This window comes from Crinia signifera, chromosome 2 (genome assembly GCF_055691185.1).
Source record: "Crinia signifera chromosome 2, ASM5569118v1, whole genome shotgun sequence".
Lineage (NCBI taxonomy): Eukaryota > Metazoa > Chordata > Amphibia > Anura > Myobatrachidae > Crinia > Crinia signifera.
This window is the reverse complement of record NC_139218.1, coordinates 18,215,275-18,243,211: the sequence shown is the minus strand read 5'-3', so window position 1 is coordinate 18,243,211 and position 27,937 is coordinate 18,215,275. Positions and strand designations below refer to the sequence as shown.

The 27,937-nt window shown below is 43.5% G+C and overlaps 1 protein-coding gene and 1 long non-coding RNA gene across 4 annotated transcripts in view; one reads left to right on the top strand and one right to left on the bottom strand.

Annotated features, from left to right (window-relative positions):
- Nucleotides 1-27,937, top strand: part of LOC146059435 (uncharacterized) — a 70,166-nt gene that overhangs the window by 27,333 nt on the left and 14,896 nt on the right. The window contains exon 4 of one of the 2 annotated variants that reach the window (XM_083171658.1): nucleotides 14,964-15,617. The exons of the other annotated variant lie outside the window; for it this stretch is intronic. Within the exon in view, the coding sequence (XP_083027784.1) occupies nucleotides 14,964-15,099 (136 nt within the window). The 3' untranslated portion in view covers nucleotides 15,100-15,617. Of the gene's footprint in view, nucleotides 1-14,963; nucleotides 15,618-27,937 lie in introns of those variants that run through there. 2 annotated transcript variants of the gene reach the window in all.
- On the bottom strand, nucleotides 13,288-17,400 carry LOC146059436 (uncharacterized). Of its 2 annotated transcripts, none has more exons than XR_014470238.1 (5): nucleotides 17,105-17,400; nucleotides 16,472-16,763; nucleotides 15,852-16,134; nucleotides 14,334-15,505; nucleotides 13,288-13,770 (listed from the first exon to the last, which is right to left on the bottom strand). It is a non-coding gene; the product is annotated as an uncharacterized LOC146059436 (long non-coding RNA). The 2 variants fall into 2 exon arrangements; XR_014470237.1 differs by lacking the exon at nucleotides 13,288-13,770 and having other exon boundaries at nucleotides 13,810-14,493; nucleotides 14,569-15,505.

Here is a 27,937-nt window from a genome sequence, read left to right as displayed (position 1 = left end):
AATAGAACACCATTTTCCTGTTCTATTTGCTTTAAGCCTGCACGGATCAGTCAGATCCGTGCAGGCTTCAGTGTAAAAAAATAGAAAAATTAAATAAGTAAAAAAAAAAAGCGGCGTGGGGTCCCCCCCACAGCCGAAACCAGCACCAGGCTGAAGTGGCCGGGAATTAAAAATCAGGGAACCCGACAAATAGGGGTTCCCCGATTTTTAACAACCAGCCCCAGGCTCCAGGTCCGGGGCTGGTTCCCAAAATACGGGGGACAAAATGACTAGGGGTCCCCCGTATTTTAAGGACCAGCCCCAGGCACAACCAGCCAGCAGGGTAATGTCACAGCCGGGGGACACTTATAATATAAGGTTCCGCGGCCAAAACATTAACCCTACCGACCAGTCAGCCTGGCCAGCGGCCCTGGGGGAGTGGGGACCCCCCCAATGAAGGGGTCCCCCCCCTCCAGGACTTACCTGACCAGGCTGAAGCCTGGTACTGTCCCCGATGCCCCTGGGCGGTGGGCATCGGGCTGATTATGGTGTAAAAAAAAGATAAAACTATTGTTTTTTACTGTGGCACTACAAGTGCCAGCAAGCCTCCCCAGCTAGCTGGGACTTGGAGAACCACAAGTCCCAGCCTGCTGGGCATTAAAGGGCCCGCTGGCACTTGTAGTTCCACAGTTAAAAAAATAGTGCACAAAACACACTGACACACATTTGAAATAAAAGTTTAATACACACATCACAAACACACTGATACTTACCTATCTTGATCCCGTCGGTAGGTCGCTGGCTCCGGTGTCGGCGGCTCCAGTGTCGGCGGCTCCGGGTCGGCGTCCTGTCTGAAGAAAATCCATAGAGGACCTGTGGAAGTAAATCCTACTCAGCAGGTCCTCCATGGATGGTCTTCTGTCTTCTCTCTTCTTTTCCAGGACTTTATTCTTTCTCTTCTGTCTTCTGTCTTCTTCTTTGTTTACGCTGCCGGCTGTCGGGACTTTCAGAGCTGGAGAGATGTTGCCTCCTCGACGTCTGGACTAAGAATGAATTCTAGCCAATCAGGAGCCGCCTAGTGGCCAATCAGGAGCCAGTAAAGTCGGCTCCTGATTGGCTAGAATTAATTCTTAGTCCAGACGTCGAGGAGGCAACATCTCTCCAGCTCTGAAAGTCCCGACAGCCGGCAGCGTAAACAAAGAAGAAGACAGAAGTCCTGGAAAAGAAGAGAGAAGACAGAAGACCATCCATGGAGGACCTGGTGAGTAGGATTTACTTCCACAGGTCCAACATGGATTTTCTTCAGACAGGACGCCGACCTCGGAGCCGCCGACCCTGGAGCCGCCGACACCGGAGCCAGCGACCTACCGACGGGATCAAGATAGGTAAGTATCAGTGTGTTTGTGATGTGTGTATTAAACTTTTATTTCAAATGTGTGTCAGTGGGTTTTGTGCACTATTTTTTAAACTGTGGAACTACAAGTGCCAGCGGGCCCTTTAATGCCCAGCAGGCTGGGACTTGTGGTTCTCCAAGTCCCAGCTTGCTGGGGAGGCTTGCTGGCACTTGTAGTGCCACAGTAAAAAACAGTTTTATCTTTTTTTTTACACCATAATCAGCCCGATGCCCACCGCCCAGGGGCATCGGGGACAGTACCAGGCTTCAGCCTGGTCAGGTAAGTCCTGGAGGGGGGGGACCCCTTCATTGGGGGGGTCCCCACTCCCCCAGGGCCCCTGGCCAGGCTGACTGGTCGGTAGGGTTAATGTTTTGGCCGCGGGACCTTATATTATAAGTGTCCCCCGGCTATGACATTACCCTGCTGGCTGGTTGTGCCTGGGGCTGGTTCTTAAAATACGGGGGACCCCTAGTCATTTTGTCCCCTGTATTTTGGGAACCAGCCCCGGACCTGGAGCCTGGGGCTGGTTGTTAAAAGTCAGGGAACCCCTGTTTGTCGGGTTCCCTGATTTTTAATTACCGGCTCCAGGCTCTGTCAGCCTGGTGCTGGTTTCTGCTGTGGGGGGGACCCCACGCCGTTTTTTTTTTTTAATATTTATTTCTTTTTCTATTTTTTTTACCCCTTGCAGCCTGCACGGATCTGACTGATCCGTGCAGACTGCTAGAAATAATTCGTATTAGCAGCCGTATATACGGCTGCTAATACGAATTGTTACACCATCGGAGGGTTACAAAGCAGTCGTATCTGACTGCTTTGTAATTTCCCCTCCGGAACACGACTTTGCATATGACTAAAACAGTCGTATGCAGTCGGAGGGGAAATACCAATACGAAAAACTAGGTTTTTCATATTGGTAAATTTCCCCCATAATATCAGCTCATGCGGATGTACAAGTTCTCCGATATAATAGCCGCTCACGCGGATGTACAAGTTCTCCGATATAATAGCCGCTCACGCGGATGTACAAGTTCTCCGATATAATAGCCGCTCACGCGGATGTACAAGTTCTCAGATATAATAGCCGCTCACGCGGATGTACAAGTTCTCAGATATAATAGCCGCTCACGCGGATGTACAAGTTCTCAGATATAATAGCCGCTCACGCGGATGTACAAGTTCTCAGATATAATAGCCGCTCACGCGGATGTACAAGTTCTCAGATATAAAAGCTGCTCACGCGGATGTACAAGTTCTCAGATATAATAGCCGCTCACGCGGATGTACAAGTTCTCAGATATAATAGCCGCTCACGCGGATGTACATGTTCTCAGATATAATAGCCGCTCACGCGGATGTACAAGTTCTCAGTTATAATAGCCGCTCACGCGGATGTACAAGTTCTCAGATATAATAGCCGCTCACGCGGATGTACAAGTTCTCAGATATAAAAGCCGCTCACGCGGATGTACAAGTTCTCAGATATAATAGCCGCTCACGCGGATGTACAAGTTCTCAGATATAATAGCTGCTCACGCGGATGTACAAGTTCTCAGATATAAAAGTTGCTCACGCGGATGTACAAGTTCTCCGATATAATAGCCGCTCACGCGGATGTACAAGTTCTCAGATATAAAAGTTGCTCACACGGATGTACAAGTTCTCAGATATAATAGCCGCTCACGCGGATGTACAAGTTCTCAGATATAATAGCCGCTCACGCGGATGTACAAGTTCTCAGATATAAAAGTTGCTCACACGGATGTACAAGTTCTCCGATATAATAGCCGCTCACGCGGATGTATAAGTTCTCAGATATATTAGCCGCTCACGCGGATGTACAAGTTCTCCGATATAATAGCCGCTCACGCGGATGTACAAGTTCTCAGATATAAAAGTTGCTCACGCAGATGTACAAGTTCTCAGATATAATAGCCGCTCACGCAGATGTACAAGTTCTCAGATATAATAGCCGCTCACGCGGATGTACATGTTCTCAGATATAATAGCCGCTCACGCGGATGTACAAGTTCTCAGATATAATAGCCGCTCACGTGGATGTACAAGTTCTCAGATATAATAGCCGCTCACGCGGATGTACAAGTTCTCAGATATAATAGCTCACGCGGATGTACAAGTTCTCAGATATAATAGCCGCTCACGCGGATGTACAAGTACTCATATATAATAGCCGCTCACGCGGATGTAGAAGTTCTCAGATAAAATAGCCGCTCACGCGGATATAGAAGTTCTCAGATATAATAGCTGCTCACGCGGATGTACAAGTTCTCAGATATAATAGTCGCTCACGCGGATGTACAAGTTTTCAGATATAATAGTCGCTCACGCGGATGTACAAGTTCTCAGATATAATAGTCGCACACACGGATGTACAAGTTCTCAGATATAATAGCCGCTCACGCAGATGTACATGTTCTCAGATATAATAGCCGCTGAAGCGCGCATAATCATTTCCTCTGATAAATTAGTCGCACACGCGAATGTACAAGTCCTCGAATATAATAGTCGCACATGCGCATAATCATTTCCTTGGATATAATAGTCGCACACGCGGATGTACAAGTTCTCACATATAATAGTTGCACATGCGAATGTACAAGTCCTCGGATATAATAGTCGCACACGTGCATAATAATTTCCTCGGATATAATAGTCACACACGCGGATGTACAAGTCCTCAGATATAATAGCCGCTCACGCAGATGTACAAGTTCTCAGATATAATAGCCGCTGAAGCGCGCATAATAATTTCCTCGGATATAATAGTCGCACACGCGGATGTACAAGTCCTCGAATATAATAGTCGCACACGCGCATAATCATTTCCTCGGATATAATAGTCACACACGCGGATGTACAAAGAGGTTTATGTCCAAGAGGGACATAAAAAGGCAGAACCAGAAAGGTTTTTTAGGGCACGCTTTAATGAATAATTTTCACAATGAATGGAATAATGATAAGATTAAAATATAACTTTTATTACACTTGTTAAGATAAAGGCGTCAAAAAGAATTATTTCGTCACTAAGGATTGAAACTAACAATGCTGAGTATCAAAGGAATTAGTGATACTTTTAAATGTGATAATTATACAAACATACATGTGAAATCACAAGCATAACTGTAAATACCTAGCGAAAATGTTTGGTTATCCGTGGACCAACCCCGACACACCCTGGTCAATTGTATTACATATACCTATTGACTCTTCATGTCTTGGGTGAGTTTAGATAAGGCGTCATTAATTAAGAAAGAGGTGCAGGAGATGCTGAAAGAGAAAATAGTAAGGGGAAAATGCCCTCATGAAAACCAGATGCAGCTGTGGCCAATTAACTATACAGCACCGAATATTCCCTACTGGTCCCCCAGTAGGTACTGATCCGGCCTTTCACTGCTTAGCTGCTGAGATCGGACGGGATCAGGCGGCACAGTGAGGTATGATCGTATCCGTAATGGGTTTTGAAGCAGGTGGCTGACCTGTAGGACTGCAGGGCACTTCTGCTTTCCAGAGGGTCAAACAGGTCACCTCCCTGTTGACATAGGTGACATTGCAGGGGGGGACTGGTGGCCCAGATGGATGAGAGAGTGACAGATATATGAAGTTGTAGTTCAAGTGGTTTATGCGATACACAGACCCTTCTGCTATCCTACCATCATAATGTACATAGGATGGAGGTTGAGAGTGATAATCTGTGTATGCTCCCCACAGAGAGATATTCAAAAGGCAAAAAGATAATAAAAAATGGATGTACCCCGTATTGATGTCACACTTGTGTCAGTATTAATGGAAACTGACCAACTGTATAGACAGGGGGTTAAAGTATTGCTTTATATAGACAAAAGGAAACAAAGTTTAAATGAAATCAATGTAACCTTGTCATCTCCCTGATAGTAATTGACAGAACACTGATCTTAGAAAATGTTTACAGCATGTAAGATAACTAATAGCTCAAATATACACATGTAGCAGGACCATATAGAAGATTTAGACACAAGTATTTAATGTGCAGAATCGCGGGCTGCCACCTTTAGAAGAAAGATTAAACTGCCTTCTTTTACAAGTTATAAGAAAAACTGACAACAGGCTTCTGATCACAATTGTCGGAAGTCAAAGTAACAATGTTGTATGTAATGAAGCTCAAGATACTTCTTGTGCAAAGCCAGATTAGCACAAAACTTAAACTTCATACAGGTGACAAGATAATTGGTGCGAACTACAAGAACAGCAGACAGGTAATGCACACTATTGATTCTTGGTGCAGAAAGAAATGATCGCAAACTCTCACATAAATATGCCAGATTTGTCAGTACAATACTGGGTATGGATACAGAGTTACCTGCTAGCGCTGTCGGAGCGCTGGTGATCAGTGTAATTGCTCGGCAGGGATTGGGGGTGACGCTGAGACAGAATCTGTAAGAGACTCCGGCGCCTGTGTCCGTTGGACGGAAGCGGGGAAGCCGGCTCGCTCCGTGCAGCCAGCTAAGTGTGAAGCCGCTGCAAGGAGGGAAGTTTCGCGCCGGCACCAGTTTCCGTTGGGCGTCGGTCGGGAGACCGTCTTCACGCCGTGCGGACAGCTAGTGAGTGCCGGTAATTGCAGTGTAGTGAAGAAATGACGTCAGGGGGGTTGTCCCGGATAGGAAGACACGTGTTTCGCACTTAGGCTTGTTCACGAGTGACGCACTGGTGTGGGATTCACCTGGGCGTTAAATACTGGAGGTGACCAATGGGAAGGGTATGGGATTGTGGGCGGGGGTCCCGTGCATATACGGGAATTGAGCTGTATGCCTGGGCTGTATAATTGAATTGAAAAGCCCTATAGTGAGATTACGTAGGGCACTTGATGCTCATTTATGGTGGATACAAAGTGGTATATGGATGACTCATCTACTGGGATGAGTAATAAGCAAGTTTATTATGCTGATGAGAGAAATGATGTGAAAAGTAATAATGATAGTCCCAAGGAAATTTGGGTTTGGGCTGTCAGTCGCAAATGGGGTAAAATGGAATGGTCTGAAGGTTAATGTTATAGTGTAAGTTTAGACAAGGCGTACATTAGTTAAAAAAGAGGTGCAAAAAGATGCCGACAGGGATAGATTAGAGGGAAAATGCCCTCATGAAAACCAGATGCAGCTGTAACCTAATTAACTATACAACACCGAATATTCTCTACTGGTCCCCCAGTAGGTACTGATCCGGCCTCTCACTGCTTAGCTGCTGAGATCGGACGGGATCAGGCGGCACAGTGAGGTATGATCGTATCCGTAACGGGTTCTGAAGCAGGTGGCTGACATACAGGACTGTAGGGCACTTCTGCTTTCCAGAGGGTCAAACAAGTCACCTCCCTGTTGACAAAGGTGACATTGCAGGGGGGGACTGGTGGCCCACATGGATGAGAGAGTGACAGATATATGAGATTAAAGTTCAAGAGGTTTATGCAATACACAGACCCTTCTGCTATCCTACCATCATGATGTACATTGGATGGAGGTTGAGAGTGATAATCCGTGTCTGCACCCCACAGAGAGACTATCTCTCTGTGGGGTGCAGACACGGATTATCACTCTCAACCTCCATCCAATGTACATCATGATGGTAGGATAGCAGAAGGGTCTGTGTATTGCATAAACCTCTTGAACTTTAATCTCATATATCTGTCACTCTCTCATCCATGTGGGCCACCAGTCCCCCCCTGCAATGTCACCTTTGTCAACAGGGAGGTGACTTGTTTGACCCTCTGGAAAGCAGAAGTGCCCTACAGTCCTGTATGTCAGCCACCTGCTTCAGAACCCGTTACGGATACGATCATACCTCACTGTGCCGCCTGATCCCGTCCGATCTCAGCAGCTAAGCAGTGAGAGGCCGGATCAGTACCTACTGGGGGACCAGTAGAGAATATTCGGTGTTGTATAGTTAATTAGGTTACAGCTGCATCTGGTTTTCATGAGGGCATTTTCCCTCTAATCTATCCCTGTCGGCATCTTTTTGCACCTCTTTTTTAACTAATGTACGCCTTGTCTAAACTTACACTATAACATTAACCTTCAGACCATTCCATTTTACCCCATTTGCGACTGACAGCCCAAACCCAAATTTCCTTGGGACTATCATTATTACTTTTCACATCATTTCTCTCATCAGCATAATAAACTTGCTTATTACTCATCCCAGTAGATGAGTCATCCATATACCACTTTGTATCCACCATAAATGAGCATCAAGTGCCCTACGTAATCTCACTATAGGGCTTTTCAATTCAATTATACAGCCCAGGCATACAGCTCAATTCCCGTATATGCACGGGACCCCCGCCCACAATCCCATACCCTTCCCATTGGTCACCTCCAGTATTTAACGCCCAGGTGAATCCCACACCAGTGCGTCACTCGTGAACAAGCCTAAGTGCGAAACACGTGTCTTCCTATCCGGGACAACCCCCCTGACGTCATTTCTTCACTACACTGCAATTACCGGCACTCACTAGCTGTCCGCACGGCGTGAAGACGGTCTCCCGACCGACGCCCAACGGAAACTGGTGCCGGCGCGAAACTTCCCTCCTTGCAGCGGCTTCACACTTAGCTGGCTGCACGGAGCGAGCCGGCTTCCCCGCTTCCGTCCAACGGACACAGGCGCCGGAGTCTCTTACAGATTCTGTCTCAGCGTCACCCCCAATCCCTGCCGAGCAATTACACTGATCACCAGCGCTCCGACAGCGCTAGCAGGTAACTCTGTATCCATACCCAGTATTGTACTGACAAATCTGGCATATTTATGTGAGAGTTTGCGATCATTTCTTTCTGCACCAAGAATCAATAGTGTGCATTACCTGTCTGCTGTTCTTGTAGTTCGCACCAATTATCTTGTCACCTGTATGAAGTTTAAGTTTTGTGCTAATCTGGCTTTGCACAAGAAGTATCTTGAGCTTCATTACATACAACATTGTTACTTTGACTTCCGACAATTGTGATCAGAAGCCTGTTGTCAGTTTTTCTTATAACTTGTAAAAGAAGGCAGTTTAATCTTTCTTCTAAAGGTGGCAGCCCGCGATTCTGCACATTAAATACTTGTGTCTAAATCTTCTATATGGTCCTGCTACATGTGTATATTTGAGCTATTAGTTATCTTACATGCTGTAAACATTTTCTAAGATCAGTGTTCTGTCAATTACTATCAGGGAGATGACAAGGTTACATTGATTTCATTTAAACTTTGTTTCCTTTTGTCTATATAAAGCAATACTTTAACCCCCTGTCTATACAGTTGGTCAGTTTCCATTAATACTGACACAAGTGTGACATCAATACGGGGTACATCCATTTTTTATTATCTTTTTGCCTTTTGAATATCTCTCTGTGGGGAGCATACACAGATTATCACTCTCAACCTCCATCCTATGTACATTATGATGGTAGGATAGCAGAAGGGTCTGTGTATCGCATAAACCACTTGAACTACAACTTCATATATCTGTCACTCTCTCATCCATCTGGGCCACCAGTCCCCCCCTGCAATGTCACCTATGTCAACAGGGAGGTGACCTGTTTGACCCTCTGGAAAGCAGAAGTGCCCTGCAGTCCTACAGGTCAGCCACCTGCTTCAAAACCCATTACGGATACGATCATACCTCACTGTGCCGCCTGATCCCGTCCGATCTCAGCAGCTAAGCAGTGAAAGGCCGGATCAGTACCTACTGGGGGACCAGTAGGGAATATTCGGTGCTGTATAGTTAATTGGCTACAGCTGCATCTGGTTTTCATGAGGGCATTTTCCCCTTACTATTTTCTCTTTCAGCATCTCCTGCACCTCTTTCTTAATTAATGACGCCTTATCTAAACTCACCCAAGACATGAAGAGTCAATAGGTATATGTAATACAATTGACCAGGGTGTGTCGGGGTTGGTCCACGGATAACCAAACATTTTCGCTAGGTATTTACAGTTATGCTTGTGATTTCACATGTATGTTTGTATAATTATCACATTTAAAAGTATCACTAATTCCTTTGATACTCAGCATTGTTAGTTTCAATCCTTAGTGACGAAATAATTCTTTTTGACGCCTTTATCTTAACAAGTGTAATAAAAGTTATATTTTAATCTTATCATTATTCCATTCATTGTGAAAATTATTCATTAAAGCGTGCCCTAAAAAACCTTTCTGGTTCTGCCTTTTTATGTCCCTCTTGGACATAAACCTCTTTGTACAGCTTATCCTGCTGAACTCATTTGGGAGCACCACCAACTTGAAATACGGGCTATATCATACCCTGATTAGCTTTATGTTGGTTTCTTATATGCCATAGTGATTCTCTACCACCATTAATAGCCTGTGACAAACCCCCTCCTTCCAAAAAAAAAACACACGCGGATGTACAAGTTCTCAGATATAATAGTCGCACGTGGTGAAGTACAGTCTTTGGATATTATAGTCGCTCACGTGAATGTACAAGTTCCCAGATATAATAGACGCACGTGTTGATATACAAGTTCTTAGATATATTAGTTGCTCATTCGGATGTTCAATTCCTCGGATATAATAGTCGCACGTGGTTATATACAAGTCTTTGAATATAAAAATCGCTCACGCGGATGTATATTTTCTCAGATATAATAGTCTCACACAAAGATGTACAAGTCCTCGGATATAATAGTCTCACACAGAGATGTACAAGTCTTCGGATATAATATTTGCACTCGCGGTTGTACAAGTTCTCAGATATAATAGTCGCACAAGCGGATGTACAAGTTCTCGGAATTAATATTAGCTCACGTAAATGTTCATGTTCTCAGATATAATAGTCACACATCCGGATGTACAAGGCGTCTAAGTTCTGCTTCCTCATTATCTTCAGAGTACGTACATTCTGAGGAAGGAATATTCTACGATAGGGTTGACAGTGAATTCAGTCTTTTAGAAGAAAATAATCCTCCCAAGTAACACAGAGAAGGTTAATGAGTTAAAACGCAGAAAGGAGAATTTTATCACTTGACAGCTTAGAGTGATAAATGTTTGTCATTTAGCTAACCTGTGGTGGATAGTCGGTGGTTTAGACTAAGCTGTTTAACCACCTCTGCAAAATAGAAAAGGAAAAGATAAATTATGCCTTGGTTTTAATCTTAGAAAAAGATTCTTTTGAAAAAAATTAAATAATGTAATTTCGTTGTTTTCCAATTTTTATGTTGTTTTCCAATGACAATAAACTATTATTTTATCTTATCTGCAGCTGGTTAGCTAATTACTGTAACAAAAATACAGTGAGGAAAGGAGTTTAACGCTTACATGTAAAAGATACAAAGTAACAAACAATCCAAGCAACTTCAGAACAGCAATTGCATAACGATACACAGATCTGTCACAAATACACACATTAGATGAATTGCGCAAAATACAACACAGCGACTGGATTGTAATGTTATTTTTTTAGTCTTTGTGGTTTATGTATTTAGAATGTATTTGTTAGAATGTTCTTGGTAATGTTTAAGGTAAGTAAGTATATTTATCTTTCGACAAAGAAACAAGAACGATAAAAGAGACGTGTTGTAATAGAATAACGCTATAAACAAAACCACCAGGTTCGAAGTATTGAAATGTTTGCTATAAATTTATTTAACTTATTCTGTAAATGATTATATTGTATTCAGTATTATGTTGTTCATAATAATCTCTGTGAAACTTTCATCTGACACCTGTTTGATTACCTACAGTATGGAAAGGAAGGAATCTAGGATATATTTAACTAGTTATTACACTCGTTCTTGGATATAATAGTCACACACATCGCCGATGTACAATCTCTCGGATATAATAGTCGCTCATGCAGACATTCATGTTCTCAGATATAATACTCGCACGCATTATTGTACAAGATCTCAAATATTGGTAGAGGCAAATACAGTAGAACAATGTAAACATGCTTGGGATAGGCATATTGATATCCTTACAAAGAAATAAGGATCAAATATGGTTTGAGGTAACATGTTTAAAAAAGGGGAAGACTAGATTGGCCAAGTGGTTCTTATCTGCCATCACATTCTATGTTTCTATGTTAATAGTTGTAAACATGGATGTACAAGTCCTCAGATATAATAGTCGCACGTGGTTATGTACAAGTCTTTGAATATAATAATCGCTCACGTGGATGTAAATTTTCTCAGATATAATAATCTCACACACGTACAAGTCCTCAGATATAATAGTCTCACACACAGATGTACAAGTCCTCAGATATAATAGTCTCACACACAGATGTACAAGTCCTCAGATATAATAGTCTCACACACAGATGTACAAGTTCTCAGATATAATAGTAGCTTATGTAAATGTTCATGTTCTCAGATATAATAGTCGCACACAGATGTACAAGTCCTCGAATATTATAGTCGCACACACGGATGTACAAGTTCTCCTATATAATAGTCTCACACACGGATGTACAAGTTCTCAGATATAATAGTCGCACACAAGGATGTACAAGTTCTCATATATAATAGTCTCACATACGGATGTACAAGTCCTCAGATATAATAGTAGCTTATGTAAATGTTCATGTTCTCAGATATAATAGTCGCACACAGATGTACAAGTCCTCGAATATTATAGTCGCACACACGGATGTACAAGTTCTCAAATATAATAGTCGCACACACGGATGTACAAGTTCTTAGATATAATAGTCTCACACACAGATGTACAAGTCCTTGGATATTATAGTCGCACACACGGATGTACAAGTTCTCAGATATAATAGTCGCACACACGGATGTACAAGTCCTTGGATATAATAGTCGCACACACAGATGTACAAGTCCTCGGATATAATAGTTGCACACGCAGATGTACAAGTCCTCGGATATAATAGTCGCACACGCAGATGTACAAGTCCTCGGATATAATAGTCGCACACGCAGATGTACAAGTCCTCGGATATAATAGTCGCACACACAGATGTACAAGTCCTTGGATATAATAGTCGCACACACAGATGTACAAGTCCTCGGATATAATAGTTGCACACGCAGATGTACAAGTCCTCGGATATAATAGTCGCACACGCAGATGTACAAGTCCTCGGATATAATAGTCGCACACGCAGATGTACAAGTCCTCGGATATAATAGTCGCACACACAGATGTACAAGTCCTCGAATATTATAGTCGCACACACGGATGTACAAGTTCTCCTATATAATAGTCTCACACACGGATGTACAAGTTCTCAGATATAATAGTCGCACACAAGGATGTACAAGTTCTCATATATAATAGTCTCACATACGGATGTACAAGTCCTCAGATATAATAGTAGCTTATGTAAATGTTCATGTTCTCAGATATAATAGTCGCACACAGATGTACAAGTCCTCGAATATTATAGTCGCACACACGGATGTACAAGTTCTCAAATATAATAGTCGCACACACGGATGTACAAGTTCTTAGATATAATAGTCTCACACACAGATGTACAAGTCCTTGGATATAATAGTCGCACACGCAGATGTACAAGTCCTCGGATATAATAGTCGTACACGCAGATGTACAAGTCCTCGGATATAATAGTCGCACACGCAGATGTACAAGTCCTCGGATATAATAGTCGCACACGCAGATGTACAAGTCCTCGGATATAATAGTCGCACACGCAGATGTACAAGTCCTCGGATATAATAGTCGCACACGCAGATGTACAAGTCCTCGGATATAATAGTCGCACACACAGATGTACAAGTCCTCGGATATAATAGTCGCACATGCAGATGTACAAGTCCTCGGATATAATAGTCGCACACGCAGATGTACAAGTCCTCGGATATAATAGTCGCACACGCAGATGTACAAGTCCTCGGATATAATAGTCGCACACGCAGATGTACAAGTCCTCGGATATAATAGTCGCATACGCAGATGTACAAGTCCTTTGATATAATAGTCTCACACGCAGATGTACAAGTCCTCGGATATAATAGTTGCACACACAGATGTACAATAATAGTGTATGTATAATAGTCGCACGTGGTTATATACAAGTCTTTGAATATAAAAATCGCTCACGCGGATGTAAATTTTCTCAGATATAATAGTCTCACACAAAGATGTACAAGTCCTCGGATATAATAGTCTCACACAGAGATGTACAAGTCTTCGGATATAATATTTGCACTCGCGGTTGTACAAGTTCTCAGATATAATAGTCGCACAAGCGGATGTACAAGTTCTCGGAATTAATATTAGCTGATGCAAATGTTCATGCTCTCAGATATAATAGTCACACATCCGGATGTACAAGGCGTCTAAGTTCTGCTTTCTCATTCTCTTCAGAGTACGTACATTCTGAGGAAGGAATATTCTAAGATAGGGTTTAGACAAAGCTGTTTAACCACCTCTGCAATAGAGACAAGGAAATGATAAAATATGCCTTGCTTTTAATCTTAGAAATAATATTCCAGCTGTACTGTAACAAAAGTACAGTGAGGAAAGGAGTTTAACGCTTACATGTAAAATATACAAAGTAACAGACAATCCAAGCAACTTCAGAACAGCAATTGTATAATAATAGACAGATCTGTCACAAATACACACATTAGATGAATTGCGCAAAATGCAACACAGTTACTTGATTGTAATTTTATTTTTTTAGTCCTTGTGGTTTATGTATTTAGAATGTATTTGTTAGAATGTTCTTGGTAATGGTTAAAGTAAGTAAGTATATTTATCTTTCGACAAAGAAACAAGAATGATAGAAGAGACGTGTTGTAATAGAATAATGCTATAAACAAGACAACCAGGTTCGAAGTATTGAAATGTTTGCTATAAATTTATTTTACTTATTCTGTAAATTATTATATTGTATTCAGTATTATGTTGTTCCTGTTTGACACCTGTTTGATAAGAAGAGATACTTACCTACAGTATGGAAAGGAAGGAATCTAGGATATATTTACTTACTGTAGTTATTTCACAAGTCCTTGGAAATAATAGTCACACACATAGATGTACAAGTTCCCGGATATAACAGTCGCACACATCGCTGATGTACAAGTCCCCGGATATAACAGTCGCACACATCGCTGATGTACAAGTTCCCGGATATAATAGTCACACACCCCTGATGTACAAGTTCCCGGATATAATAGTCACACACACGGATGTACAATCTCTCGGATATAATAGTCACACACACGGATGTACAATCTCGGATATAATAGTCACACACACGGATGTACAAGTTCCCGGATATAATAGTCACACACACCGCTGATGTACAAGTTCCCGGATATAATAGTCACACACACCGCTGATGTACAAGTTCCTGGATATAATAGTCACAAACTTCGCTGATGTACAAGTACTCGGATATAACAGACACACACGGTCATGTACAAGATCTCGGATAGAATTGTATCTCGCGCAGATGTACAAGTCCTCAGATTTAATAGTGATACACACCTATGTACAAGTACTTGAATATAATAGTCGATCATGCAGATTTACATTTTCTTGTATATTATAGTCACCTACACGGATGTACAAGTTCTTGAATATAATAGTCACTCACGCAGATTTATTTCTTTACAGTTTCTTATATGGCGCAGCATATTCCGTTGCGCTTTACAATTTGTACAAGTTCTTGGATATAATAGTCTCTCACGCGGATGTTCAAGTTCTTGGATATAATAGTCTCTCACGCGGATGTACAAGTTCTTGGATATAATAGTCGCTCACACTGATGTATGCGTTGGTGTCCTATATTGTTCGCCACTGTCTCCAGGCACACCTCTGCTATACAATATACTGTAAATAAATGTACAGATGGAGACCGGCTCATTCAGGCAGAGGCTGACGAAACTATCGCATATTTGTAATGATGAAAAGTTCCCAGATGCCGGCAGATCACTTCCACTCACTGTCATAGAACCACTACAATACTATAGGGAGCAGCAAGAAAAGCCACACACATCACTCCAGCAGCAGCAGCAGGCTCAGACCCAGCGACCTGCTCCTCTCACCAGCCAAAGGCAAATGAACAAGAAAGTGTATTCTCTCTTCTGCTCCGCCCTCCTGCAGAAATTGGCTGCCTCTCACCACATGTGATTGGACGCATGACTCTGTCCAGGCCCCTGCAAAATACATTTTATTATGTTTCTGAATTTTACACATTTCTTCATGCTATTAAAATAACCTTCTAGTACAATATATAAAGAAAAATATAAAAGTAAGACATTTCTAACACCCCCCCCCCCCCCCCCCCAAAAAAAAATTATATTTATAATTTTGCGGCAAGACTGAACCAACAACCTGAAAAATATTAGCTTAAAAAATTACTTGTGAAATAAATCCTAAAATAAAATATGCTGAAGTTCTTTCTAACCCACTATGTAGAGGTGATGCACTTATGTCAGGTTTTCATGTAGTGGAATGTGATCACTACTTATTTCATTTTATTATTATTATTAATGTAATTACCTTTATTACTTTTATGAGAGCATATTTGTAATGATGAAAAGTTCCCAGATGCCGGCAGATCACTTCCACTCACTGTCATAGAACCACTACATTACTATAGGGAGCAGCAAGAAAAGCCACACACATCACTCTAGCAGCAGCAGGCTCAGACCCAGCGACCTGCTCCTCTCACCAGCCAAAGACAAATGAACAGGAAAGTGTATTCTCTCTTCTGCTCCGCCCTCCTGCAGAAATTGGCTGCCTCTCTCCACATGTGATTGGACGCATGACTCTGGCCAGGCCCCTGCAAAATACATTTTATTATGTTTCTGAATTTTACACATTTCTTCATGCTATTAAAATAACCTTCTAGTACAAATATATAAAGATAAATATAAGTAAGACATTTCTAACACCCCCCCCCCCCCCCCAAAAAAAAATATATATAATTTTGCAGCAAGACTGAACCAACGACCTAAAAAAGCTTAAAAAATTACTTGTGAAATAAATCCTAAAATAAAATATGCTGAAGTTCTTTATAACCCACTGTGTGGAGGTGATGCACTTATGTCAGGTTTTCATGTAGTGGAATGTGATCACTACTTATTTCATTTTATTATTATTATTAATAATGTAATTACCTTTATTACTATTACTTTTATGAGAGCATATTGGTAATGATGAAAAGTTCCCAGATGCCGGCAGATCACTTCCACTCACTGTCATAGAACCACTACAATACTATAGGGAGCAGCAAGAAAAGCCACACACATCACTCCAGCAGCAGCAGCAGGCTCAGACCCAGCGACCTGCTCCTCTCACCAGCCAAAGGCAAATGAACAAGAAAGTGTATTCTCCCTTCTGCTCCGCCCTCCTGCAGAAATTGGCTGCCACTCTGCACATGTGATTGGACGCATGACTCTGGCCAGGCCCCTGCAAAATACATTTTATTATGTTTCTGAATTTTACACATTTCTTCATGCTATTAAAATAACCTTCTAGTACAAATATATAAAGAGAAATATAAGTAAGACATTTCTAACCCCCCCCCCCCCCCCCAAAAGAAAATGATATTTATAATTTTGCAGCAAGACTGAACCAACAACCTAAAAAATATTAGCTTAAAAAATTACTTGTGAAATAAATCCTAAAATAAAATATGCTGAAGTTCTTTCTAACCTACTATGTAGAGGTGATGCACTTATGTCAGGTTTTCATGTAGTGGAATGTGATTACTACTTATTTCATTTTATTATTATTATTAATGTAATTACCTTTATTATTATTACTTTTATGAAAGCATATTGGCATATTGGTAGTGATGAAAAGTTCCCAGATGCCGGCAGATCACTTCCACTCACTGTCATAGAACCACTACAATACTATAGGTAGCAGCAAGAAAAGCCACACACATCACTCCAGCAGCAGCAGCAGGCTCAGACCCAGTGACCTGCTCCTCTCACCAGCCAAAGACAAATGAACAAGAAAGTGTATTCTCCCTTCTGCTCCGCCCTCCTGCAGAAATTGGCTGCCACTCTGCACATGTGATTGGACGCATGACTCCGGCCAGGCCCCTGCAAAGTGATTGGTACACATACTGTTGCACATTTCCCCGGTTTGCAGGCTCTGTAATAGAGTCACTACTAAATGACAGGAAACTGTGAAAAAAATAAGCATAAAAAAATCATATTTTGCTGTACGAATACAAATTTTTTATACGATTTTATCTTAGTAAAACATCAGTGAGGTGCAAAACATCAGTGAGGCGATGGTGGTGGACAGTGACAACAATTTGCATCTCACTTATGTTTTGCGCCTCGCTGTTTTTTTTTGCGCCACTGTCTCGTCACACCTTTGCTAATTGTATAAATAAATGTAGCAACATGGACTCTCTGCATAATACACCATGGCCTCACTCACCATCTTATTGGGAAAGGCTGCCAAGCTTATGATATTCTCCACATTTCTACTAAATCTGGCTGCAACCAACAACAGGGGATTACTGACAAGAGATGACATCTTTAAGGTCTTAAAAATTTGGATAAGTGGCAGGATCGTATATATTGTATAAGAATTAAGTGTTCATTTATGGTGCATGGTTGTACAGGTTGAGTATCCCTTCTCCAAAATGCTCGGGACCAGGAGAATTTTGGATAATGGATTATTCGGTATTTCGGAATATTTTAATATTTCAATGATGTATTTTGAAGTATCTTGCATTTATGCTGTATAAACACATAAATATATGTTCTTACCACATAAAATACACACAAATCTCTTATATATTTGGCTACATCTGTCAATCATCTGCGGCTGTAACGCTGGGCGGGGTCACACACCACCCAGCCTGCAAGATCGTAGCCAAATATATAACAGAAGAAGAGAACCAGGGGTTAAAGTGGGGCGGAACGGGGCGGAAGTTCTTATTGAAGCTGGAACTCAGTTCTGCCTCCTTCCACCCATCATGTCTGGCCACAATTGCAGTTCCCCAAAAGCAGGCAGGCTGGCTTAGGCTGCATTAAGCACTGCATCCAGCTTTTACGTCTTGCGCACGGGCACCTTAATGTCTGGCCTGCGCAGCCTCAGGAGTCAGGACACTCAGCTCAGCCTAACAAGCGTCCTGCCGCCGCCAAAGCCACCTGCCCCGATAACAACCCCCCCCCCCCACCGCAGTGGTAAATGCGTTAATTACCTCCAGGCTCCGGCTGTCAGCAAGGGGGTTTCAAGCAGCAGTGGACCGGAGCTTTGCGCTATGCCATCCCCCTGCCGAGTGAGACAACCCTGAGGGTGTGACTCCTCTCACCCTCAGGATTGTCTCACTCGGCAGGGGGATGGAATAGCGTGGAGCTGCTTGAATCCCCCTTGCTGACAGCCGGAGCCTGGAGGCATTTAAAGCATTTGATGCAGGGTGCACTAGATCTTAAGAATACAACTTAACAGGCAGCGTGCGCCGGCGGCTGCCCTGCCCGCCGCCTGCCTCTTGCCCTGCTCACCCGGTCCAAACGTCACGGACCGGACGGTGAGGCCGGGCGGCTAATTCACTGCTCTCTGTTGCTGCTGCTCCTGCTTGGGCCGGCTTCCGGGCAGCGCAGCATAACAACTCCTCTTACAGTCACCCACCTGCCCATGCTACCCTCCTCCCTGGCTACAACAGCGCTATCAGCCATCCCAAGCGCTGGCTGTAGCCTGGAGGAGAAGGTGTTCTGCTGCTGCCTGTGCTGCCCTGGACCTGCTGCAATCATTGATCCTTATCTACAAGGTGAAGGTGGATTTTTTTTTATATAGCTATTTAATGATGTTATAAACTTGGGGGATTGGTGGGGTGGGGATGCTGTATTTATTTACAGAATCTTATATAGCGCAGCAGATTCCATTACAGCGTCTTATATAGCGCAGCAGATTCCGTTACAGTGTCTTATATAGCGCAGCAGATTCTGTTACAGTGTCTTATATAGCGCAGCAGATTCCGTTACAGTGTCTTATATAGCACAGCAGATTCCGTTACAGTGTCTTATATAGCGCAGCAGATTCCGTTACAGCGTCTTATATAGCGTAGCAGATTCCGTTACAGCATCTTATATAGCGTAGCAGATTCCGTTAGTGTCTTATATAGCGCAGCAGATTCCGTTACAGTGTCTTATATAGCGCAGCAGATTCCGTTACAGCGTCTTATATAGCGCAGCAGATTCCGTTACAGCATCTTATATAGCGCAGCAGATTCCGTTTCAGTGTCTTATATAGCGTAGCAGATTCCGTTACAGCGTCTTATATAGCGTAGCAGATTCCGTTAGTGTCTTATATAGCGCAGCAGATTCCGTTACAGTGTCTTATATAGCGCAGCGGATTCCGTTGCAGCGTCTTATATAGCGCAGCAGATTCCGTTACAGCGTCTTATATAGCGCAGCAGATTCTGTTACAGCGTCTTATATAGCGCAGCAGATTTCGTTACAGTGTCTTATATAGCGCAGCAGATTCCGTTATAGTGTCTTATATAGCGCAGCGGATTCCGTTACAGCGTCTTATATAGCGCAGTAGATTCCGTTACAGCGTCTTATATAGCGCAGCAGATTCCGTTACAGCGTCTTATATAGCGCAGCAGATTCCGTTACAGTGTCTTATATAGCGCAGCAGATTCCGTTACAGTGTCTTATATAGCGCAGCAGATTCTGTTACAGAGTGTTATATAGTGCAGCAGATTCCGTTAGTGTCTTATATAGTGCAGCAGATTCCGTCAGTGTCTTATATAGCGCAGCAGATTCCGTTACAGCGTTTTATATAGCGTAGCAGATTCCGTTAGTGTCTTATATAGCGCAGCAGATTCCGTTACACTGTCTTATATAGCGCAGCAGATTCCGTTAGTGTCTTATATAGCGCAGCAGATTCAGTTACAGCGTCTTATATAGCGCAGCAGATTCCGTTACAGCGTCTTATATAGCGCAGCAGATTCCGTTACAGCGTCTTATATAGCGCAGCAGATTCCATGACAGTGTCTTATATAGCGCAGCAGATTCCGTTACAGTGTCTTATATAGCGCAGCAGATTCCGCTACAGCGTCTTATATAGCGCAGCAGATTCTGTTACAGAGTGTAATATAGCTCAGCAGATTCCGTTACAGTGTCTTATATAGCGCAGCAGATTCCGTTAGTGTCTTATATAGCGCACCAGATTCCGCCAGTGTCTTATATAGCGCAGCAGATTCCGTTACAGCGTCTTATATAGCGCAGCAGATTCCGTTACAGCGTCTTATATAGCGCAGCAGATTCCGTTACAGTGTCTTGTATAGCGCAGCAGATTCCGTTACAGTGTCTTATATAGCGCAGCAGATTCCGTTACAGTGTCTTATAAAGCGCAGCAGATTCCGTGACAGTGTCTTATATAGCGCAGCAGATTCCGTGACAGTGTCTTATATAGCGCAGCAGATTCCGTTACAGTGTCTTATATAGCGCAGCAGATTACGTTACAGGGTCTTATATAGCGCAGCAGATTCCGTCAGTGTCATTTTAATGGGGCGCAGCCCCCTACGATGGTGTGAAGAGCGCCCGTAGGGCGCGATGAATCACCTAGTATATTTTATTTGTTCAAAAAACAAGGTTTAAAAATGAATCGAAATGTCTTTACGATCTGATACTGAATTTGAATAAATAAATGTAACAACATGGACTCACTCACTCTGCATAATACACCATGGCCTCACTCACCATCTTATTGGGAAAGGCTGCCAAGCTTTTGATATTCTCCACATTTCTACTAAATCTGACTGCAACCAACAACAGCGAAATACTGACAAGAAATGACATCTTTAAGGTCTTAAAAATTTGGGTAAGTGGCAGGATCGTATGTATTGTATAAGAATTACGTGTTAATTTATGGTGCATGGTTATAGATGACTTTTGAGTAGATTTTACTAGGATTTCTGCATTTCTCACTACACATTAAATGGGTTCCGACCAGAGGCGTAACTAGAACTTTGTGGGCCCCAAAGCAAAATTTATAATGGGTCCCCCCTAACTCGGGTCTCTACCAGTGCGCATCGCACCGTGTGTGGCCACCATTAGTGCGAACAGTGAAAATGTGCCCCGCTAATAGATATTTTAAAAATAAAGAATGCACACATTCTTATAAAAAAGGAGTGTGGCCTCGCTTCAAACGATAATGCCCCTCACACATTATATGACACACCGCAAAGCCCATTACACGTAATGCGACACACCGCAAAGCCCATTACACATTATGTGACATATCGCAACGGTCATTACAGATTATATGACACACCGCAAAGCCCATTACACATGATGTGGCACATCGCAAAGCCCATTACACAATATGGGACACACCGCAAAGCCCATTACAGATTATATGACACACCACAATGCCCACTACACATTATATGACACACCGCAAAGCCCATTACACAATATGGGACACACCGAAAAGCCCATTACACATTATGTGACACACCGCAAAGCCCGTTACACGTTATGCAACACACCGCAAAGCCCATTACACAATATGGGACACAACCCAAAGCCCATTACACGTTATGCGACACACCGCAAAGCCCATTACACAATATGGGACACACCGCAAAGCCCATTACACCTTATGCGACACACCGCAAAGCCCGCTACACCTTATGCGACACACCGCAAAGCCCATTACATGTTATGCAACACACCGCAAAGCCCATGACACATTATGCGACACACCGCAAAGCCCATTACACATGCGACACACCGCAAAGCCTATTACACATTATGTGACACACCGCAAAGCCCATGACACATTATGCGACACACCGCAAAGCCCATTACACCTTATGCGACACATCGCAAACCCCATTACACCTTATGCGACACACCGTAAAGCCCATTGCACCTTATGCGACACACCGCAAAGCCCATTACACATTATGTGACACACCACAAAGACCATTACACAATATGTGACACACCGCAAAGCCCATTACACATTATGTGACACACCGCAAAGCCCATTACACATTGGCCCTTATTCTGATCGGTTCGGTAACGGCCGCATGCGGCCGTTCCGCCGATGTTTTTGCTCTGCGCATGTGCAGAGGGCACTCTGCGCATGTGCAGGCGAAATCGCCGCACACTTTTTTTGACCGCCGCAAAGGGGGCGGATAGGGGCGTGAGGGGCTACTTACCCTCATTTCCCTATGCATACGCCCCGCGTTTCATGGGCGTTCCCATGCAAACGCGGGGCGTATGCATGGTAATGAGGCCGTGACGCGCGTGTAGGGGGCGGGCAGCTGACATCGCCGGATGTCAGCTGCCCGCCCCAATACAAGATTTCACACGGACAAGTGTCCGTGTGGTCTTGTGTTGCGGGACCTGGTGGAGCGTGCGGCCCTGCATTCGATGGTCTGCGACCATCGAATGCAGGGGCTGCTCCCAAGGTGGAGGAGGCGTATCCCCGTCCACTTTCATACGGATCGCCACATATCCGCGTACGGACGGAGGTGGCGATCCGTATGCAAGGCGGGGATTCGTCTGTGCGGTCGGAGCCGCATATGCGGCTCCGGCCGCACCGATCAGAATAAGGGCCATTATGTGACACACCGCAATGCCAGGTGGTATTTTGAATGTGCCGCTCTCCTGAAGCAAATCACAGACCGGCAGCCAATCGGGAGTGACTGCCGATCTTCGAGCAGTGATTAGTTCACAGGCAGTCCTAAGGAGCAGCAGTAGCAGCAGTCTGGTCTCCTGCAGCTCCAGAGATTTGTATCTGGGTCCATGCGGCGCTAGTTACCTCCCCCTGGCATTAGTGGGGAGCGTTAGGTCGGTGGGATAGCAGCGGCGACCGCAGTGGGTGTAGGCTGCGGGGAGGGTATCGTCGGCAGCTCCTCCCTAGCAGCCTCTCTTCCGGACTTACAGGCCCACCCAGAAAGGCGCGATCCCGCCCGGCTCCCTACTCCCCTTCCACTTCATACAGGCATCAGAGGCTGCCTTGTGATGGTGCAGGGGAGTGCTTGCTGTCCGGCGGGCTCCATAGCAGCTGCACCCTCCATAGTTCCACCACTGGAGCAGGGGCAGGAGAAGAGTAGGTGGATAAAGGATAAGAAAGGGGGGAAGTAAAGGATGAGAATGGGAGAGTAGAGGAAGCGAGGGGGTGGGATAAGAGGATGAAAGGGGGAGGGAGTAGAGGATGCCATGATGGGGATAGAGGAAGAGAGGTGGGGGAGGGGATTAAAAGCTTGCGATAGCCATCACTTTGTCCCATCTAACCCATCCCACCTCTTTGAATATAATAGTCGCTCACGCGGATGTAAATTTTCTCAGATATAATAGTCTCACACACAGATGTACAAGTCCTCGGATATAATAGTCTCACACACGGCTTTACAAGTCCTGGATATAATAGTTGCACACAGAGATGTACAAGTCCTCGAATATAATAGTTGCACTCGCGGTTGTACAAGTTCTCAGATATAATAGTTGTACACACAGATGTACAAGTCCTCAGATATAATAGTTGTACACACAGATGTACAAGTCCTCGGATATAATAGTCGCACACACAGATGTACAAGTTCTCAGATATAATAGTTGCACACAGAGTTAAGTGTTCATTTATGGTTCATGGTTAACTTTGACTTTTGAGTAGATTTTAGTAGGATTTCTGCATTTTTTCAATACACTTTAAATGGGCTCCGGCTTTTTCTGTACATTTTATTATGTTCCTGAAGTTCTTTCTAACCCACTGTGTGGAGGTGATGCACTTATGTCAGGTTTTCATGTAGTGGAATGTCATCACTACTTATTTCATTTTATTATTATTATTAATGTAATTACTTTTATAACTATTACTTTTATGAGAGCATATTGGTAGTGATGAAAAATTCCCAGATGCCGGCAGATCACTTCCACTCACTGTCATAGAACCACTACAATACTACAGGTAGCAGCAAAAAAAGCCGCACACATCACTCCAGCAGCAGCAGGCTCAGACCCAGCGACCTGCTCCTCTCACCAGCCAAAGACAAATGAACAGGAAAGTGTATTCTCCCTTCTGCTCCGCCCTCCTGCAGAAATTGTCTGCCGCTCTCCACATGTGATTGGACGCATGACTCCGGCCAGGCCCCTGTAAAGAGATTTACTGAAATAACATGTTGTGAGAGCTGCAATCAGCCAATGATGATGCATCCTTCTCTAACACGCCCCTCTGGGTGGGGGCTGCCCTGTTCCCTTTAATAGAATGTGCAGCCATCAGACAGATGCAGCTCCGTGTCTCCTGCTGTGGGAGCTGCACAACTGACTGATAGTATTGGAGAATGGAGCTGTGAGAGCTGAACCAGTGAGCAGCTACGATGTCTATGGGAAAACTGCTGGGATCTCTGTACAAGGAGCAGCTGTGACACACAGACAATGCTGCGAATCAGTCTGATACTTATTATATTAATCAGAAGACGCAGAGACAGATGCTACAAGGACACAGACAAGAAAGACACCAAACATGATAGTGTGCTGACTGCAACACTACAAGAGGCTGCAAACTCAGTGAGGAAACGTCCCCAGATGCCAGAAATCACATTCATGGACTGTAATAGACTCAGCACCATATGACGGGTGCAGTGTGATGAGATGCACTCGGGGATGTCCATGTTCTCAGATATAATAGTCACACACAGCGATGTCCATGTTCTCAGATATAATAGTCACACACGGCGATGTCCATGTTCTCAGATATAATAGTCACACACAGCGATGTCCATGTTCTCAGATATAATAGTCACACACAGCGATGTCCATGTTCTCAGATATAATAGTCACACACGGCGATGTACATGTTCTCAGATATAATAGTCGCACACGGCGATGTCCATGTTCTCAGATATAATAGTCGCACACAGCGATGTACATGTTCTCAGATATAATAGTCGCACACGGCGATGTCCATGTTCTCAGATATAATAGTCGCACACGGCGATGTCCATGTTCTCAGATATAATAGTCACATAGCGATGTCCATGTTCTCAGATATAATAGTCACACACAGCGATGTCTATGTTCTCAGATATAATAGTCACACAGCGATGTCCATGTTCTCAGATATAATAGTTGCACACAGCGATGTCCATGTTCTCAGATATAATAGTCACACAGCGATGTCCATGTTCTCAGATATAATAGTCACACAGCGATGTCCATGTTCTCAGATATAATAGTCACACACAGCGATGTCCATGTTCTCGGATATAATAGTCACACACAGCGATGTCCATGTTCTCGGATATAATAGTCGTACACAGCGATGTCCATGTTCTCAGATATAATAGTCACACACAGCGATGTCCATGTTCTCAGATATAATAGTCACACACAGCGATGTCCATGTTCTCAGATATAATAGTCACACACAGCGATGTCCATGTTCTCAGATATAATAGTCACACACAGCGATGTCCATGTTCTCAGATATAATAGTCACACACAGCGATGTCCATGTTCTCAGATATAATAGTCACACAGCGATGTCCATGTTCTCAGATATAATAATCACACACGGCGATGTCCATGTTCTCAGATATAATAGTCACACACGGCGATGTCCATGTTCTCAGATATAATAGTCACACACGGCGATGTCCATGTTCTCAGATATAATAGTCACACAGCGATGTCCATGTTCTCAGATATAATAGTCGCACACAGCGATGTCCATGTTCTCAGATATAATAGTCACACAGCGATGTCCATGTTCTCAGATATAATAGTTGCACACAGCGATGTCCATGTTCTCAGATATAATAGTCACACAGCGATGTCCATGTTCTCAGATATAATAGTCACACAGCGATGTCCATGTTCTCAGATATAATAGTCACACACAGCGATGTCCATGTTCTCAGATATAATAGTCACACACAGCGATGTCCATGTTCTCAGATATAATAATCACACACAGCGATGTCCATGTTCTCAGATATAATAGTCACACAGCGATGTCCATGTTCTCAGATATAATAGTCGCACACAGCGATGTCCATGTTCTCAGATATAATAGTCACACACAGCGATGTCCATGTTCTCAGATATAATAATCACACACAGCGATGTCCATGTTCTCAGATATAATAGTCACACAGCGATGTCCATGTTCTCAGATATAATAGTCACACACAGCGATGTCCATGTTCTCAGATATAATAGTCACACACAGCGATGTCCATGTTCTCAGATATAATAGTCACACACAGCGATGTCCATGTTCTCAGATATAATAGTCAGATTCCGTTAGTGTCTTATATAGCGCAGCAGATTCCGTTACAGTGTCTTATATAGCGCAGCGGATTCCGTTGCAGCGTCTTATATAGCGCAGCAGATTCCGTTACAGCGTCTTATATAGCGCAGCAGATTCTGTTACAGCGTCTTATATAGCGCAGCAGATTTCGTTACAGTGTCTTATATAGCGCAGCAGATTCCGTTATAGTGTCTTATATAGCGCAGCGGATTCCGTTACAGCGTCTTATATAGCGCAGTAGATTCCGTTACAGCGTCTTATATAGCGCAGCAGATTCCGTTACAGCGTCTTATATAGCGCAGCAGATTCCGTTACAGTGTCTTATATAGCGCAGCAGATTCCGTTACAGTGTCTTATATAGCGCAGCAGATTCTGTTACAGAGTGTTATATAGTGCAGCAGATTCCGTTAGTGTCTTATATAGTGCAGCAGATTCTGTCAGTGTCTTATATAGCGCAGCAGATTCCGTTACAGCGTTTTATATAGCGTAGCAGATTCCGTTAGTGTCTTATATAGCGCAGCAGATTCCGTTACACTGTCTTATATAGCGCAGCAGATTCCGTTAGTGTCTTATATAGCGCAGCAGATTCAGTTACAGCGTCTTATATAGCGCAGCAGATTCCGTTACAGCGTCTTATATAGCGCAGCAGATTCCGTTACAGCGTCTTATATAGCGCAGCAGATTCCATGACAGTGTCTTATATAGCGCAGCAGATTCCGTTACAGTGTCTTATATAGCGCAGCAGATTCCGCTACAGCGTCTTATATAGCGCAGCAGATTCTGTTACAGAGTGTAATATAGCTCAGCAGATTCCGTTACAGTGTCTTATATAGCGCAGCAGATTCCGTTAGTGTCTTATATAGCGCACCAGATTCCGCCAGTGTCTTATATAGCGCAGCAGATTCCGTTACAGCGTCTTATATAGCGCAGCAGATTCCGTTACAGTGTCTTATATAGCGCAGCAGATTCCGTTACAGTGTCTTGTATAGCGCAGCAGATTCCGTTACAGTGTCTTATATAGCGCAGCAGATTCCGTTACAGTGTCTTATAAAGCGCAGCAGATTCCGTGACAGTGTCTTATATAGCGCAGCAGATTCCGTGACAGTGTCTTATATAGCGCAGCAGATTCCGTTACAGTGTCTTATATAGCGCAGCAGATTACGTTACAGGGTCTTATATAGCGCAGCAGATTCCGTCAGTGTCATTTTAATGGGGCGCAGCCCCCTACGATGGTGTGAAGAGCGCCCGTAGGGCGCGCTGAATCACCTAGTATATTTTATTTGTTCAAAAAACAAGGTTTAAAAACGAATCGAAATGTCTTTACGATTCCGTTAGTGTCTTAT